This window comes from Dermacentor andersoni, chromosome 1 (genome assembly GCF_023375885.2).
Source record: "Dermacentor andersoni chromosome 1, qqDerAnde1_hic_scaffold, whole genome shotgun sequence".
In the NCBI taxonomy this organism is placed as follows: domain Eukaryota; kingdom Metazoa; phylum Arthropoda; class Arachnida; order Ixodida; family Ixodidae; genus Dermacentor; species Dermacentor andersoni.
The window spans coordinates 355,058,948-355,075,568 of NC_092814.1; the positions used below are offsets into that span (position 1 = coordinate 355,058,948).

At 47.3% G+C, this 16,621-nt stretch overlaps 1 protein-coding gene across 1 annotated transcript in view; it reads right to left on the reverse strand.

Moving 5' to 3' along the window:
• Positions 1 to 8,640: 8,640 nt before the first annotated feature.
• Ptx1 (pituitary homeobox homolog Ptx1) overlaps positions 8,641 to 16,621 on the reverse strand; it is a 140,443-nt gene continuing 132,462 nt past the window's right edge. The window contains exon 5 of the mRNA XM_050166958.2: positions 8,641 to 11,129. Within this exon, the coding sequence (XP_050022915.1) occupies positions 10,611 to 11,129 (519 nt within the window). The 3' untranslated portion in view covers positions 8,641 to 10,610. The remainder of the gene's footprint in view (positions 11,130 to 16,621) is intronic.

Here is a 16,621-nt window from a genome sequence, read left to right on the forward strand (position 1 = left end):
CAGTATCTCGTATCTTAGGATACACGATACATTCTTTCACGTAACGGAAATGCAGGTACTGATACACGTCTTCTCGGATGTATCATGATACAGATACAAGACACCCAAAGAGTTCCTAAGATAGTATCTAAGATACATGTATCTTTGATAGTGCCCAGCACTGCATATTAGAGTGTAGTGAACTTCTTGCTTGTGAACTTCTAGATGGTCTAAGACAAATCAAGTTAAAGTTAATCCGCCCAAGGCAAAGGTTATCATATTTCAGCGTCTGCCGTCCTTTTCTCCCGCTGCCGGACCCTCTCACGCAGCCACCACAGTGGGAGAGGGCGTTGTGGGAGAAGAGGAGGGCTGTCCTTCCAGAGCGCTCCAACACAGTTGTGTTTAATGCTCCCAGTGCCACAAAGCTCTCGCGCGACAGGGCGTGCGTCTCAAAGAGACAGCTGGCATTCGGCGGCGGACGTGGCCCGCAATATGGTTGCACGAGAGCACGCGCCTTTTGCATGGACGCTTTTGTAACGGCGGTCAAAGGGCGGCCACCGAGCACCACCGACCGTCAACGACGAAAACGGGCGAAACATGTAAAGTAAGGCTATCCGCTTCAAAAGCGGTTGATAAGGTACCCATATCTAGGTATCTCAGTCTCAAACGTTACTCTCAGGTCTTTATTTAGCATTCAAACGACTGCGGCTTGTTCGTAACAATAAGTCTGTCTTGAGAGTGGAGAGACCTGTACACTCGAGAGAAAGAATGCATTTTGTTTATATATATATATATATTTCAAGTGTTATCCTAAGCTGCGGGAAGGTAAGATACGTGATGAACGCCATTAAATGAGCGAGCACTTAAAGACAGCCCATGGTCCTAGCAAATCAGCTGTCAGGGTCAGGGTCGATGCAGGCATGCATCGCTTCCCTCACCGTGTTCTGCGCGTCTGTGGAAACTGTTTTAATTCCGTTTCCGTGACAACCCCTCGGAAATGGCGACGCCAAGGCAATCGCATGTCAGGCACTATGTCCTGAACCTTTTATGACTTGGCGTACACAGCTCTATTTGCGCACGCACGCAGCCGTTCATTAGGAAACTACGGTTGGTGACAAAGCGAGATTTACCTACCTGGAAGTTCAAAACCAGAAGAGCGACGAGGTCATCAAGTATTCGGCATTTTAAAACCTGCTCGTATTTTCAGACATCAATTGGTCTCGACTCGGGAAATGATTGCAATACCCTGTCTCGCCGTATTGCCACCTCAGAAGACCAGCGTTGAGTATCTGACAAAGCAATGTGCGCGTTCCTGCGGTCTTCTTCCGTGGTGTGGCGACATACCGCCAGTCTGAGCTTAACACGTCCTGCGTTGTTCTTTTTAGCTTTGGTGTTGACTAGGCGTAATATTTCCGAAGTGGAAACGGCGACTTACCGGTTTGTCTTACAGTAGAAAAGAGCATGTTCGCAAGTGTGTAGAAAAAAAAAACCAAAAACGTGCTTTGCCCTTAGGCGTAACGCACAAATCACCGTGGTATTCGCATGTGACTTTGTTCCGCAGGGGATTGCTCCACATATACAAGCATTTCAATGATTGAAAGATGTCTTGACCTGGACACGTTATAAAGCAGATACAGCACACTCAGGCAAACACCCCCGATGGTGCATTGAATATCTAAACACGTTTTCTGCGCCCTAGCTTACGTTTTCTGAAAAGTCCGAAAATGAGTGTACTCGTTAGCAAAACTTCCTCACTGCACTCTCTTGATATTTGCAGGGTACTGAAAGCACGTTATATGCGATTTAGCTACCTCACAGAATTTAAGGGTGGTCTGGTGCTTCACTACTTCAAGCAATAAGAATGCTACGAGATTCTCTTCCACCGATTTGCCCCAGCGTTGGCTCGAGCACATCATATGGCCACAGTGGGCAACTGAGGTCATCCTGCTACTTTACGTATACATATGGCATCCCCGGTGGTAAAGTGGAGACAGAGGGCCCACGCACGGGGATTCTTCTTTAATTCCAATCCTCACTCACTCACTGGCCTTGTATAAAGTATTTCAGCATGGTGTTGTTTTTTTCAGATCAGCTGCCAAGCATCAGCAAATCGTAGAGAGTCAGCCAGTCATAGTTCTTTAAGTGCATTTTCTTTCTGTTGTAGCACTGGTGGCGTTGCAGTATAATGCAGAAAGTTGGTTTGAGCCAGGTTCCGGATCGTATTCAAAGAAATTTATGGCCCAAACTACACGGCGACATAGAACAAACTACACGACATAGAAAGGGCGTGAACTTCCAGTTGAGTTGATTCAGAAAGAGAAATCGCTGTTAAAGCACAGCCAATTCGCGCGATCAGCCTTTAGCTCTGCCTATACAGGGTGTCCCACGTAACTTGAGCCAAGATTTAAAAAAATAAAGGCGAGTCGGAAGCGAACTGAACCATACGCATACTATTCGCACTGGCCTATAGTAACTCAGGCAATTTTTTCTTTTACCCACAACTCATTAATTAAGTTTAATTACCCAACCTTTAATTATTGGCTGAGGACCGAAAGTACGATATGCAGATTTCTAGAGCACCATCAGAAACCACCGATCGAGTTGTTTCCTGTACGATGCGTCTCATGTAGTCCTTTTTTTTTTTTTTTCGGGTAGCTAAGAAGGCCCGCGAAATATGAAAAAAAGCCACGTGATGCAGCGCTTGCGCACTGGTATCTTGCTGCTCTCAAGCGTGCGTTCGGTGAACAAGGTCGGCTGCATCATGACTGGCGACGGGAAAGCGGCAGGGCGTTCTTCATCTCCTCGGCAGCGCTCGGCCACCAGCATGCATTTGCGCCGTCATCCGACGGAGGCCGACCTTGAGAGCAGCACGATACCACTGCGCAAGCGCTCCGTCACGTCGCTTTTTTCACATTTCGCGGGCTTTCTTTTCCACCCGGAAAAAGGACTACGTGAGACGCATCGTACAGGAAACAACTCGATCGGTAGTTTCTGAAAGTGCTCTACAAATCTGCGTATCATACGTTTGGTCCTCAGCCAATAATTAAAAAGTTGGTTAATTAAATTAATTGATTAGCGAGTTACTGGGAAAATAAGAAATTGCCTGAGTTACATTAGGCCGGTGCGAATAGTATGCGTTCGGTTTAATTCGCTTCCAACCAGTCTTTCATTTTTAAATTATTCGCTCAAGTTCCGTGGGACACTCTGCATAGAAACGAAGTTTATAGAGAGAGCGAAAGATAAGACAAAAATGGGGGTAATAGAGGATTATTAGATCAAGCCAACGGGTATGTTTCAACCTGCCTTCTTTATCCCTTCTCGATAAGCAACTACTTTTTCTGGGCAACTCCCAGGACGTGTCATTTCACAAGTATGTGCAGCTGATCACTCAGAATTCGTCTCTTCTTTTGGTTATTCTGCTTGTGGCATGCTCGCTTTAATCACGTGACATAGCGGTGCTTAAAAAGCGATTTCTCCTTCTGAATAAACTCAGTTGGAAGTTGGCGCCCGTCCTGTAGTTTCCGTCTGTATCCTCGTCCAACTTGCGCCGTAAATTTCTGTCAATATTATGCCCCGTAAGTCTTGCACTGTTTCACGCAGTGTCGCTTGGAGTGAACATTCGCAGGGGCGTGCGGAGCAATCCGCTACCGATAAGAACACAGCATTTATTGCGGAAGTGGCGTGCCCCGGTTGTAAAGTGGGGTTACGCAACTGCTTTGTCCTCCTCTAACACAATCTACCTTTCCAATTTTAGGGCTAGTTTCGCTTAACTACTCATGGACAATAATTAAACCTGCGCTACGCGTTTTTCCACGTATTGACCAGGATGTTAAAGTTCAGCCTCCATTCGCACGCCATGAGTTAGCGCGATTTTCATTTTTCTTTCAATTTGGCCATTAATGAGTGGAACAGCCTTCCACGTAGAATAATTGCATGCATTACTAACGGGTGACACTTTATTCAAGGAATAAACAATGTAGAATTAAATAAGTGAGAGATATATTCCCATGTTCAGTGGTGACTTTCAGGTTTGTAGTGATGATGGTGCACTACATGGTATGTAGATGATGTCTGCATTCCATTTCTTTGTATTTTCCGTGACCTTATATACTGGTATATAATTCGCTTGTTATATGTCAACTGCCATGTACATTTTATTCGTTGCATAATATATATACATATGAAAAATGCGATGATATTGATCGGTGGTTAGTGCTGATTTGGATCATTCAGCACGCTGGAAACGACAATAGGAGGTAAAGGTTTCTGATATTGCAAACAAACTGAAACATCGACGAGCAGTAGAGCGGGCTCCTCTTAATATGCAGGCCTTCCCGCCTGGCAGCTCGATGATGGCGGTTGGGGGAAGCAGTGGGATGGACACAACTTTTGGGCGCATGTTTGTTTTTATTGGCATGAAAAGAGCTTCGAGACAACTCTGTGATGCTTAATGGCCACTTCACGGGCATACATCTGCGTAATGATCTCCGAAGGGAAAAGAATACTCCGCGAAAAATCATGTAACCGCGACAGGGGCTTTATACAATGTTCCAGACCTCGCGCTTCCAAGCACTAGTTCCGCGCGAGATAATTCAGACGATGTCGTACGCACAAGACAGCAAAAAACGAACGGTCACTCCTTTTTTTCGCTTAGTACACCTTCCAGCGTACGGAGTGTCATTCAGAAATGCATTCGCGGTCATGACTAGGCGCAAACGTACCGCGCGTTCGCGCTTCCTCCGCGAGTATGCTCTTCACACGGCACCGTACACACAGAGGGCATTTCATGTTTCCCTTGTTCGCCCCCGTCACGCACTCTGCTAAACTCAGTCACACGGGATGCAACTGTCTCCAACTAAAGGAACTTTATTTTGACTAACGCATATGCGCACATGAGTCATAATTTGCGAGTAGTTGACTCCCGGTCAGGTTAGCTCTTTGGTTTTACTAAAGGGATGGAACGCGACATGTACATTTTGATGCGATGTGCCGCGAACGCACTGTGCGTGTCTATGTGATTGACCGTGACAATATTCCCCCCAAAAAACGCAATTTTTCACCGAGTCGAGTGACGTTACACGTGCGAGAGCTGCTTCCAGGCTTGCGTGCGAAAAGGATGGCTGGCATGAAATGGCGTAGCTGTAGCGGATGGCTTTTGAAACCGCAAAAGCTGGTCCGCACCTTCCGGACACTGAAACAACGTCGATGCTTTGTTATTCGCGGACTGTTCTAACTGTAGTTGCGATCTGAAATGGTACATACTCTTCCCTCTACGCTGCCGTTCTTTATGGTGTCACAATAAGCCGTCTATGGGATAAACAGCTCCATGGTTCGTCAAAAGAATTTCAACGTTTTCTGTCGCTCAAACTTGAAGTTCAACTTCGGCTGTTGGCGAGGCACTTCCAAATAGTGACGCGGGCGCATCTTCGAAAACTAGCGATTAACGAACTAGCAAAGCTTTAATTCATCGCTACGAGACTGCGCTCTGTGCAGCGTTCATCCGCGAACGACAAAAGAGGCAGACAAAGAAAATATTATTTGGCCTGAGCCAGGCAACACTTTGGCAGAATGAGCACTATGTTTGTGATATCAAAATGCATTTTGCACACAGATTTCGTGCGCCAACTCTCGCTGCTGACCATTTACACTTTGCATTGCCTACTGCGTATTCGCAGTAGGCACAGTGTTGCATTGAAAATTGCTCAACCATATTCCAGCAGCATTTCCGGTTTGGTAGATGCTGAGGTCACTGCTACCAGCTACAGCTGTGCCGTCATTCCACTTCGGGTGTCCCGTTTCACTGAATAGTCATGACACAAAAAGTGCCCCAGTATTGTAGGAAACGTAAACCGGGCTCGAGATTAGCAACCATCACGAGCGAATCGCCTTGTTTCAGCGATAGTAAACGAAGTTGCAAATGAAATGATGTCATACTTGGTGGCTACGTAATATAATTTCGCTATCGATTAACCTTGGTGCCAACGAGGTATAAGTATAATTTGGCACACGTGCCGACCGGTATCACGTGCTGAACAGAAAGCGATGCTCACCAGCGCATCAATAATGGGCCACTTGTAATGTTCAGGCGCCGGAATACTGTCCTACCAGTGGATCTCTTGCCAGTCATCGTAATATAGAACGACCGTGACTTCCAAAGCGCAAGGCAGGACGTGCGCTGTCTTCAAATTGCCAGATTGCAGTTGCCAATACAATGCTCAGCTTAGCCACACGCCCGCGGTCACAACGCACCGTTGTGCCCTCATGGTGTCACGCTGCGAACGGTGGGTGCTGCGCTTGTCGTCCGATAACCTCAACTCCACCGCGCTGCGATGGTATTTCAGGAAGTACCGGGGCCGCCTCATTGCATCGCTGCCTGACACAGTGATTCCGCTCCTTCGCGAACTTTCCCAATACATTTAGTTCGTTTGTCAGAAGCAACGAATCTGGTCGCTCCCGGCCGCCGACGTCGAGGAGTCTAGTCAGCCTTCTGCTTCCATCCTTCTGACTCTTGCCCAGGACTCGGCAAGAATCACGAACATAGCGGATCCTGTACTTTCGATAGAGGCTGCACGCGCTGTCAACATGAGGGAATTTTTTTTTATTTCCTTGCAGCTTTGTGACTAAACTTGCTTGTCGTCTGCTTTGCGGTTAATTGACTTAGTGGTTTCGTTTTAGCGCTTCCCTTAGTTCTTTATCTTAGCGCACCATGTTCCTGAGCCAGATTCAAGTTTCCTAAGAGCCTTCTTCGCTGCTTTGAGAGCTTTTTTGGGAGAGTCATGTGTGTAAGGGCGCAAGCAAGTTTAGGATTTATTCCCGACGACACTGTAGGCAATTACCTTAGTCCACAGCTTCGCTGGTAGACTACGGTCACAATAGCGGCTGGCGAAACCCTTTGTTCGTTGAAAAACTGAGGCATCAGCACCACCTCGCCGGCACGATGTGCATTCCATCACCTGACGGCAACGAATAACAGAAGTGCAATAAAACGGTACCATCGCGGCGACACGATACAACCATGACAACGGAACGTGTCCTGCATAAATCGGGGCATCTGGTAGCCTAACCTAAAATGTCACCTGTTCGTTCTAAATTAAGAGCGCTTCCAAGACTCAGCTCACTTGTATGGTACCTATGGATTAACCGAATATGTAGACTCGCCATGTTCATCAGCACTCGGGAACCTTCAGTCAGCTCCTAGCTAGCAACTACAGCCGTTCTGTTTGATTTAGCCGTGCACGCTGCACGAAAAAGCATTAACGCTGAATAAGTATAGAAAAACCTTAGGTATTACCACCGATGTTCAAGTAACTGAATATGCTCTGTACAATTTGATTATACATTCATGCATTCCACATCGTTAATGGCGATTATTCTTTTTGTGATCAATAGGTTTCTGCTCTTCTGTTCGTAAACTCCTGAAGAAAATAGAGCCGCCTTCCTACTCCTCGATAACAGCGTCCTAACCTCTTTACAAGTGGTGAATTTAATGAATGAATCTTGAGACGCTAAATGAGTTTAATATTGAGTCTTGACCCGTAAGGAATGAAATCAAAGATAAAAGATGTACGGCGTCTTCAAACATGCATGAGAAATGAGAAATCGCTTGGATCCAAATGTTTGGAATAAAACGTCTCTGGATCTACATTGGCTCCTACACTGCAACACTGGCATAGACCGCAAGGTCAATTCCCATTGACTTAATTTGACGGTAGAAGATAGCTGGCAGCAGACAACTGCCTTATTTTTTCTAAGGAAGTAGCGTGCCGTATCCAGGCTCAGCATTTGTATGAGGTTACACATCAAATACTGGAACTGTCAGCGAAACGAGGAAGCATCTCGGTAGGTATCCGTGCATTGCACAGCTGCACTCACTGCCCGTAATAATGAACACGAATTCATGCGTAATACGAAAAGCAAATGGATGTACCACAACCTCCATCCACCTTAATAGCTTAGCTCACTTGACACAAGTTTTATGCAAGAAATATTTTTTGAAAACTTTCCAAAGCAATTAGCCCGCCACAAGAACAAAGGAAGAATATCCCTCGCTAACCAGCCACAACCGGTTGCTTCATGTAGCTCAAATGAAATCGTTTGTATGAAATAGGTCTCTGTTGCGCGACAACTCTCTAGCTTTGTCCAGTAGCGAAGCCTCACATAATTGCTCAAGAAGAAAGGCTAATACTTCAAAAATATAAGCTTGCATTTCTAATGGCGTCCTGCGGCTCGCTGACGTCACTGGAAACGCGATACAAGTAGAACGTCACGGCGAGCGCGTAGGGTGTGCCTCAAAGGTCCGCATTTCATGCGCCTGATCGTTCCGCACGCAGGCTAAGCTTGAAGCCAAACCCGTAGCAGCGTCTAGTGGACGCGTAGTGATCTGCGAAGGGGACAAGAAGAGGAAGTCCACGGGGCGCCGTTTCACAATGACGTGCGCGACGACACACTTCTGCCGAGATTCCAGTTGTGGCATCACGCTCCAGTTGTCACCGAAAGCTGTGAAAACGCGAGGGACGCACACGCTGGCCGCGAGCGAATCGTCCGCGCACGGACACCGCCTCGCCGAGGCGCGCCACCCGTGAGCTCCTTGCGAGCCAGTTCTACCAAAACGAAGACGTCCCAGCCCGGCTCGCCTGCCCCCCTCCCCTCCCCCTCCCCCCACACACAGCAAGCATTCCAGATAACTACACGTCCACATGTGTAGTGATCTGAAATGGTGCTTCATATCAACAGCGTATACACAGAAAGCGTGCAAAGAACGTACACGCGACACAAGAAAAGAAAAACAAACACACACGACTCATTCGGCACGCGAACTTGCGTGTCCCAAAAGTCATGCAACCACACACACGAAGATTGACGACGTCCCGCCGCCGTGTACAGAATGACTGGCGTTCGTCCGCAGAACTGCCAAGGTGGAAAAGGACGACATCTTCCGACGCAGTCAGGTAGAGTTCCGACGCTGTGCGCCGCGCCGCCAAGTGGCTAGGTCGGAAAAGTCCGAAGACGTCTGCGGCGTTGGCCGCGGACAAGTCCACCGTGCGGTGCAATCGTCGCCGCCACAATCCAGAGGCCGCTCGGCACCAGGACTGTTTGCGAGAGAGCGTCCGTGGGCCCCTGCCTCGAGGACCAAACGAGCGTGCCGGATTAGAAAGAAAGGGTTGTTCGCACCGCACTAGAAACTGCTTTGCGCTCAAGGATGGGGCGGGGAGGACTTTGAACTATACGCCGGACCACGTTACAAGCACGTCAATTTTCGAAATGTGGCATTTGCTTTGGCTGACAGATTCGCATCGACTTCTCTCAGCCCAAGTAAAATGCCCATGCGCGTGCATTCTGAGCCAAAAGCACTCAACTACTGGTGTATACTTGCGTTTCTTGTTTCCATCACGTAGTTAAAAATTTGTTCACATATGAAATGTTTAATTGCGTAACGAGCAGAATGGGACATATGATGCGCCTCTACAGCTACGACTAGAGTTAATTGACTGATATGTGGGGTTTCAAAGAGTCTAAACGTTCCGAAACCATTACAGTTTGAGAGGAAAAAGAAATAAAATGTAGCAAACATTGACACTGCATGAAGACTTGTAATTTCTTTTCAGCACGCAACGCATAATGACATAGAAAACCCTCGTTCCTGGTACAGAGGTGCCATGATATAAAAACTTTAGCTTCTCTGCTGAATTTACATCTGTGAAGCTGAAGCTGAGAACGCTGGAGTGGTTCTTTCAAAATCAATCCATTGACTTTTGGAGGAACGTACTCGTCTTCCTCTGGTATATTTTCATTTGACATAGAAAACAAGCTGGAGCCCGTTAATTTAGTCAAGGGTATGACCCAATTCTCTCAAGAAAATCAGTTCTACGAGGTGGAAACTTAAGGCGCAAACATAATGGGCAGAAATCGCCTCGCGCTGTATAGGGCACTGAAAACGAGGGCCCGCATTCACAAGAAATCACTTGCGCAAGAGAGAGAGAGGTAAAAGCAAAGACAGGGAGATTAACCAAATGCAATCACTGGTTGGCCATGAGAACTGTTCGTAACCAGCTAAAAGTGGCAACAGAGATATTATAAAGCGATGATGGCGGCCAATGGCAAGAAATCGTTACGAAGGAAAAACTTTGCGAATTGGGATCCTGGTCTCCAGCAGCACTTAAGAGCACAGCGAAGCACAGAGAGAGGGTTTCTTAAATACTTTCAAGACTTCTCGTGAACCGCGACGGACTGCTCCGACAAAAATTCGGCTGTCCATTCCTGGAGCGCAAAACGGTTTCCCGTGTAGAAACGCCAACAAGGAGGGGGTTGGGGGATCTGTGCGCGTATGTCCACGTGGGAAGACGCTGGTTGTCTGGACTCGCCAACACGGGTGCGTGCCAGTCCACAACGCTCGCCCGCCGCTTCCTGCTCCGGTCGCCGCACGGACTCGTCTGCGCGTGCGTGCAGCCAGCGTTGCCGGTTCGCACTGACTTCTGGGAGCGCCACACGCACCCGCAGACACGTCCACGCGGCAGACCGAGAGCGCGAACCGAACGCCTCTAGCGACACCTGGGGGAGGAGGGGGGACAAGGAAAGACAGAGTCCATGTCGGCAGCGCACAGCCCCGCGTGGCCACACACACCAGGTCCGTCTTAGACGCTGGTGCGGTCGGCGTACTGGCAGGAGGGCGACAAGGCGCTCGCCTGCCGCGGGGGGCTGTACGTGTTGAAACTGGAGGCGGCGTGCTGTTTGGCCTTGAGCCGCAGGGACGCGATGGACGAGGTCATGCTCTGGTCGCGGTAGACGTACGGCGAGGCCGGCGTCGCGTACGGGCAGGGTGCACCAGCGGCGGCCGCGCCCGCTGCGCTCAGCGCGTTGCCGGGCGTCGGCACGATGGACGGCGACGATATGCCGGGCGGCGCGGGCGGCGAGTTGAAGCAGCCCATGCCCTGCGCGCCGGGCACCAGCGGGCTGGCCCACGGGAAGCTCTTGGCGCCCAGCGGCGAGGGCACCTTGGAGGCCCAGTTGTTGTAGGACGAGTAGCCCGAGTAGAGCGAGTCGTCGAACGGCTGCATCAGGCCGTTGAACTGGCTGCCGAAGCCGTTCTTCAGCTCGGCCGTGGCGTTGCGCTCGCGCTTCCGCCACTTGGCGCGCCGGTTCTTGAACCACACCTGCGCACAAGATATGGGCGACAGTGAGGCCGCGATACACTTCTGCCGTGCAGCAATGCGACAAAACGGTCGATCCTTCAGAGGTTGATTGATTGATTGATTGATTGATTGATTGATTGATTGATTGATTGATTGATTGATTGATTGATTGATTGATTGATTGATTGATTGATTGATTGATTGATTGATTGTCCTTGTGGCCCGTCACGTATTGAATGTCTGCTTTCGTTTTACACATTTGAAACTTGTCGAGATTTTGGCTATTCACGTGTTTTTTTCTTTGCGGTGTCATCGTGTAGCGCTGCCCCTCCCCTTGCCGTTTGAATCATGTAAGCTTACACCATCAGCTTCAACGGCAAGCCGTATGGAACTTCAGTCCTGCCCTCTAAAAGTTGTGGCTTCAGCCAATCACGCCCCGATCTCATCCCTTTTGCTGTTGTGGTTGTTCTTCCATTATATTTGCTACACTAAATAAACGTTATTTTCAAGGAACATCATCAGATAAGTGAATGAGTGACAGTCAAAATGACGGGCGCGATGACATGCGCACGAGGTGCCCAATCAAACTTCCGGTTCGTCGTTTACGGCAAATTTATTTCTTTAAAAAGCACATCTGGCACCTGGCGCCTAACAATTTGCAACGATGTGTTACCACACTGTAAAACCATTTACACCGTAAAAGTCAATAAGGGTGTAAATTCGTATACAACTCACGCCCTTGCACCAAAAAAGGGTATAAGGGTTTGAGATATAAACAGATTTCACCCTTATTCACTTTTAAGGTACAAATTATTTTGCAGTGCAGTCTGGTCGATGAAGCGCGAGCGCTAAAAGCGCCAATGTTTCACCAAAGAATTTCACCTGTTTGCCCTTTATTACATCTGTACGACAGAAAAGGAAGAACATAATTTTTTACTCAAGTGCAAAACTCGATGAGTTAAATTCTCCAGGCACCAAATTTCGCCTCAGATACGCTAGTGCATGACTGCAGTAATGGTGTGACATAAACCAGGTTTTATTGATAGAGTGAATATATGCGAAGTTCATGGGAGGATAGTCATGTGAATTTCATTGACTCCGGTATTGGCTCATGCACATTACGAAAGGAAGGCTGTTTAAGCTCTAAATTGTACCCACACACAGAGAGAGAGAGAGAAACCGTAAACAATGAACATGCATTTCAAAGCACCAGAAAACTGTTCCACACAACAACAGCACCTCACAACATTGTCATGCATCGTAATTACTCAATTAAAATCGCCGCAGGCTCAACCAATGTTGCACTCACTTCTTGGATTTACCCATGCACCGCTGTCGCTTTCGCACCGGAATTATCTCATGCGCCCTGAAGCATTGCACTGGTCAGCTGAAGCTGCGTGTGCCAGTTTCGCATCGTTACATTCAGGCGGCATTGTGTATGCTTTGCGCTCTGCAATCGCACGTGCTGAAGAAAATCAAAGCGCAGGGCGCTTGCTCGTATCGTGAGTCATGTCGTTGCGTGTCGTTATTTGTATTGCAGTAAATGTATAGCGTCGTACATAACTGGATAACGACGCATGCGGCTCCATTACGTACACTGGCTCCACCAGCATAATTTATTGAGGAGTAGCGTGACGATACACGTTAGCAGCTATGACATGAATTTAAAGGAGCACTAGCTACTCCCATGCGCAGGACAAACATTAAATGAAAGGTCGCAAATCACTGAAATACACTGAGGGCTGTCTATAAGATACAAAACAACTTCTGCACAGGAAATAAAGAAGATTACAAATATGGAAAGGTACAACACAAACAGAGATATACTGTTCCACGAAATAAGTAAAGGTATTGGAATGAGTTCGAAAGTCACATTTTTCTACGAATGTCAGTCTCCTCCCAGTGAATCCAGAAAGCCAACTTTTCAGTCACACCCGATCTCTTTCTCACTGCATGAATATATGAAACTCTTAATCCTCTTTCTCTCAACTGACCTCAATTACACGGTACAGTTCTTAGAATAAAATCGTTGCAGCTTATCTTCAATTGCATAATTAAAGTATACTCAATACTAAAGCTCGATGTCATGTTGGGTTATCAGCTGCCTATAGCGGCGTCTGATTTCCACTTCATCTTGTGATGAATGCGTAAGACGCCTGCGGTTCGACGTGTCGTCACTGCTGCAAGTTCTTTAGCACTTTGATTTTTTTATTCGTTTCAGCACCCATGACATTGTGCGTGATCATGGCGACCTGTTTGCACGAGGTGTTGCTGCATTTCTTTTTATTCGCTATAGTTAATGCTTCGAACAAGAAAAGTAGAGCTCCACGGGACAAACATAGTAGATTTATTGGACGTTCGAAAGCAAAACTTGGGTAATCATAAACGTCGTAGTCATGATAACCTAGATTATTTTATGACCACCCTTGCTATTTTAACGAGCCCTTAAGTCAAACTACAAACTACATGCCCATTTCCTTGACGTGTACCAGCTGTAAAAGACTCGAGCATATTGTCCTCAACTTCATTACAAAGTTTGTCGAAGACACTGATCTGCTACACCCAAACGAGCACGAACTTCGGAGAGGCCTATCGACTGTAACGCAACTTGTCGAGATAATGAGTGATCTGGCCCATAGGTATTAACGAACACTCCCGAAGTGACATAATTTTTACGGATTTCTCAAAGGCGTTTGATCGGGTTTCTCGCGAAAAGCTAGTTTTCCAGCTGGTCCGAAAAGTTGGGGACTGGCCAGTGACTTGACGGATATCAAGCTATTTGTCCGGCCGTCAACAATTCGTGCAACGCGGTGATCACGTTTCTGACACATTCCATGTCACATCCGGTGTGCCCCAGGGATCCGTTTTGGCACCGATGTTATGTTTGCTGTTTATAAATGACCTGGCAATCAACATTAACGCAAATATTAGGCTATTCGCAGACGAGTGCGTATTGTATGAAGAGGTTAAAAGCAGCAGTGACCAAATTGAGCTGAACGTTGTCCTGAATGAAATAGCAAGTTGGTGCTCTAGCTGGCCCATGGTGATTACTTCAGACAAAACAGCAGCGATGTCAATAACAAAAACGAAAACAAGCTTAGGATTCCGTTATGGTTTTAATAAAGTCACGTTGCGAAATGTAAGCCAGTACAAATACCTGGGCGTAATATTAACTTCTCATCTCAGTTCGACAGTTCACACGGAAGCTATAGCCGCGAAAGCCATGAAGAAATTGTTTTTCCTTAAAGGGGCCCTGAACCACCCCTCGGGCTTGGTGAAGTAACATAGTCCGCGGGTAGCATACGCTGTTGTGAACATCTCAGCCAAGTTCTGCTGTCGTACGCGATCTGTGGAGCTCGCAAGCGGAGCGCGAAGTCACCTTTCTCTCAAACGCTCTCGTTTCAAAAACCTCATGATCCTCGCTCTTTTTGCGTGCTTTATTTCGTCATAAATCACACTCCAATACGCGGCTGCTATTGGTCGCTGCGCTCGACTACACCGCGGCCGCCACGAGGTGCCGCCACGAGTCCAGTGGCTAAGCGCACTGCGGCTCTCTGAGGACAGCCGCGTTTGGCTTACGTTTAGCGCGGCATAGGCACCAAAACTGAACTGAACTGAAGGAAATTTGAACTGCGCGCCACGGTGACGTCTCCGCCGTAGCCTTCGCAGTGCAAGACACTGGAGGAGGAAGGGGAGCACAGCTGAGGCCGTGTTTGATTGCTGATAGCTCCGCCTCTGCTGAACGCATTGAAGTACTTTTTGCGGTAAAGTGGTTCTGAAATAGCACAACTTCACTTCAAATGTTTTCCTCCACTTCGATAAAAAGTTGTTCAGGGCCCCTTTAAACGGAAGCTGCGGCACGCTGACCGTGATACCTAGTTTTTAGCATACACCAAACTTGCCACACCGATTCTAGAATATGCCAATATAATCTGGTTCCCTTTCACAAGTAGCAGTATCAGCATGCTTGAAAATGTGCAGCGCAAAGCAATTAGATATATTTTTAACCGCTATCGAAGCCTTGATTCCCCGACAGAATCGCTACGCCGTGCAGGTTTGCCCTCACTCCAAAGTGGAGTCAAAATTCACCGCCTGAAGTTCTTATATATGCTACTGCACCACTATTTTAAGATAGACCACACAAGATATTTCGAGACTAAGAAAACAAGGCACCTACGTCATACTCATGATCTCACACTCCAAGAATATTCGTGCAACAACAATATATTCCATTATTCTTTTTTTTTCCTAGGTGCATTCGGGAATGGAATGCTCTTGACCAACTTGTAGTCGAACAGCGAAGAATTGATGATTTCCTTGAACTTCTGCATAATACACTTAATACGTACTTATCAGCCTGATTTCATAGTATTTGCTTGTATTTCCCATATGATTATTTTCTTTTTTATTGGCATGCTTGTCAACATTCGTATTCATACTTACTGTTGTACGTATATTCTTTCTTCTTATATTGTACTTGTTTAGCAAATTTGCCCCTGACGATTATTATTATTGTAACTGCTTATGCGTAAACTTTTCTTCTTTTCTGTACACCACTCCTGTAACGACCTCGCCAAAGGGTAGACAGTATGCTGACATAAATAAAATAAATGAATTAATAAACTCCACGAGCATTTTTGCACTTCACATCTGTCGCAATGCGGCAGCTTCGGTCAGGAACCGAATGAGTAAAGGCAAGGCGCAAAGGACCAGGACTGAAGAAGGACACAAACGACAGGGCCTTCTTCAGTCCTGGTATTTTGCGCCTTGCCTTTACTCATTCAAGCATGAACCAACTAGCCCAAGCAAGAGTTTTACTTCAGGAACCGAAGCCGCAACATCATGCTTGCTATATCAGCCGAGACCCCGCGGCAAGGTACGAACGAAGCATAAAGCAGGTTCAAGCACAAGGTAAAAAGTCTTAGTGCAAATGGTCCGTCAGAAACTGTTCTCTCGGGTTTATTTTCTCGGCTCTTCTATCCGAATTATTTATTTGATTATGCTTCTGTCGATTAGCCTTGCAAATCAATGTGGACCTGTGCGACCTGCTTCGCGGGGCTTATATGCGTTCCGTAATGATGGATGCGCTTTAGTAAGCTTCACCGCAGTGCAGACGCACACACAAACTCGGCTGTGCGCGACAGAGCCGATTTTATACACCCCCGGGCACGCAGAGGCCTCGGCAAGCCCCCATCCCAAGGACCTGCCCGGATTTGGTGTCCCCGAATCGCTCCGTTGGTGTTCAGGTGGAGCCCGCCAGAGTGCAGTAATGACGCCTTTTTGAGATACTTCCACAAATTCTCTTCCCCGCAATAGAACGTGTATAGTTCACTGCATTTCACAACTGTATAGCGGTGAAGGCCATTATAGAACGTGTTTAATAACCTCGTTCATTTTTCTGCGCCGTGCAGTTTTCGCGAAATGAGATTGGCTGAATGTCTACTCAAGTGCCTCAGGTGGGAGGCTAAAAACCGCGCATGGCCCTAAAACTGGCTTAGATGTTGGTACCGAAG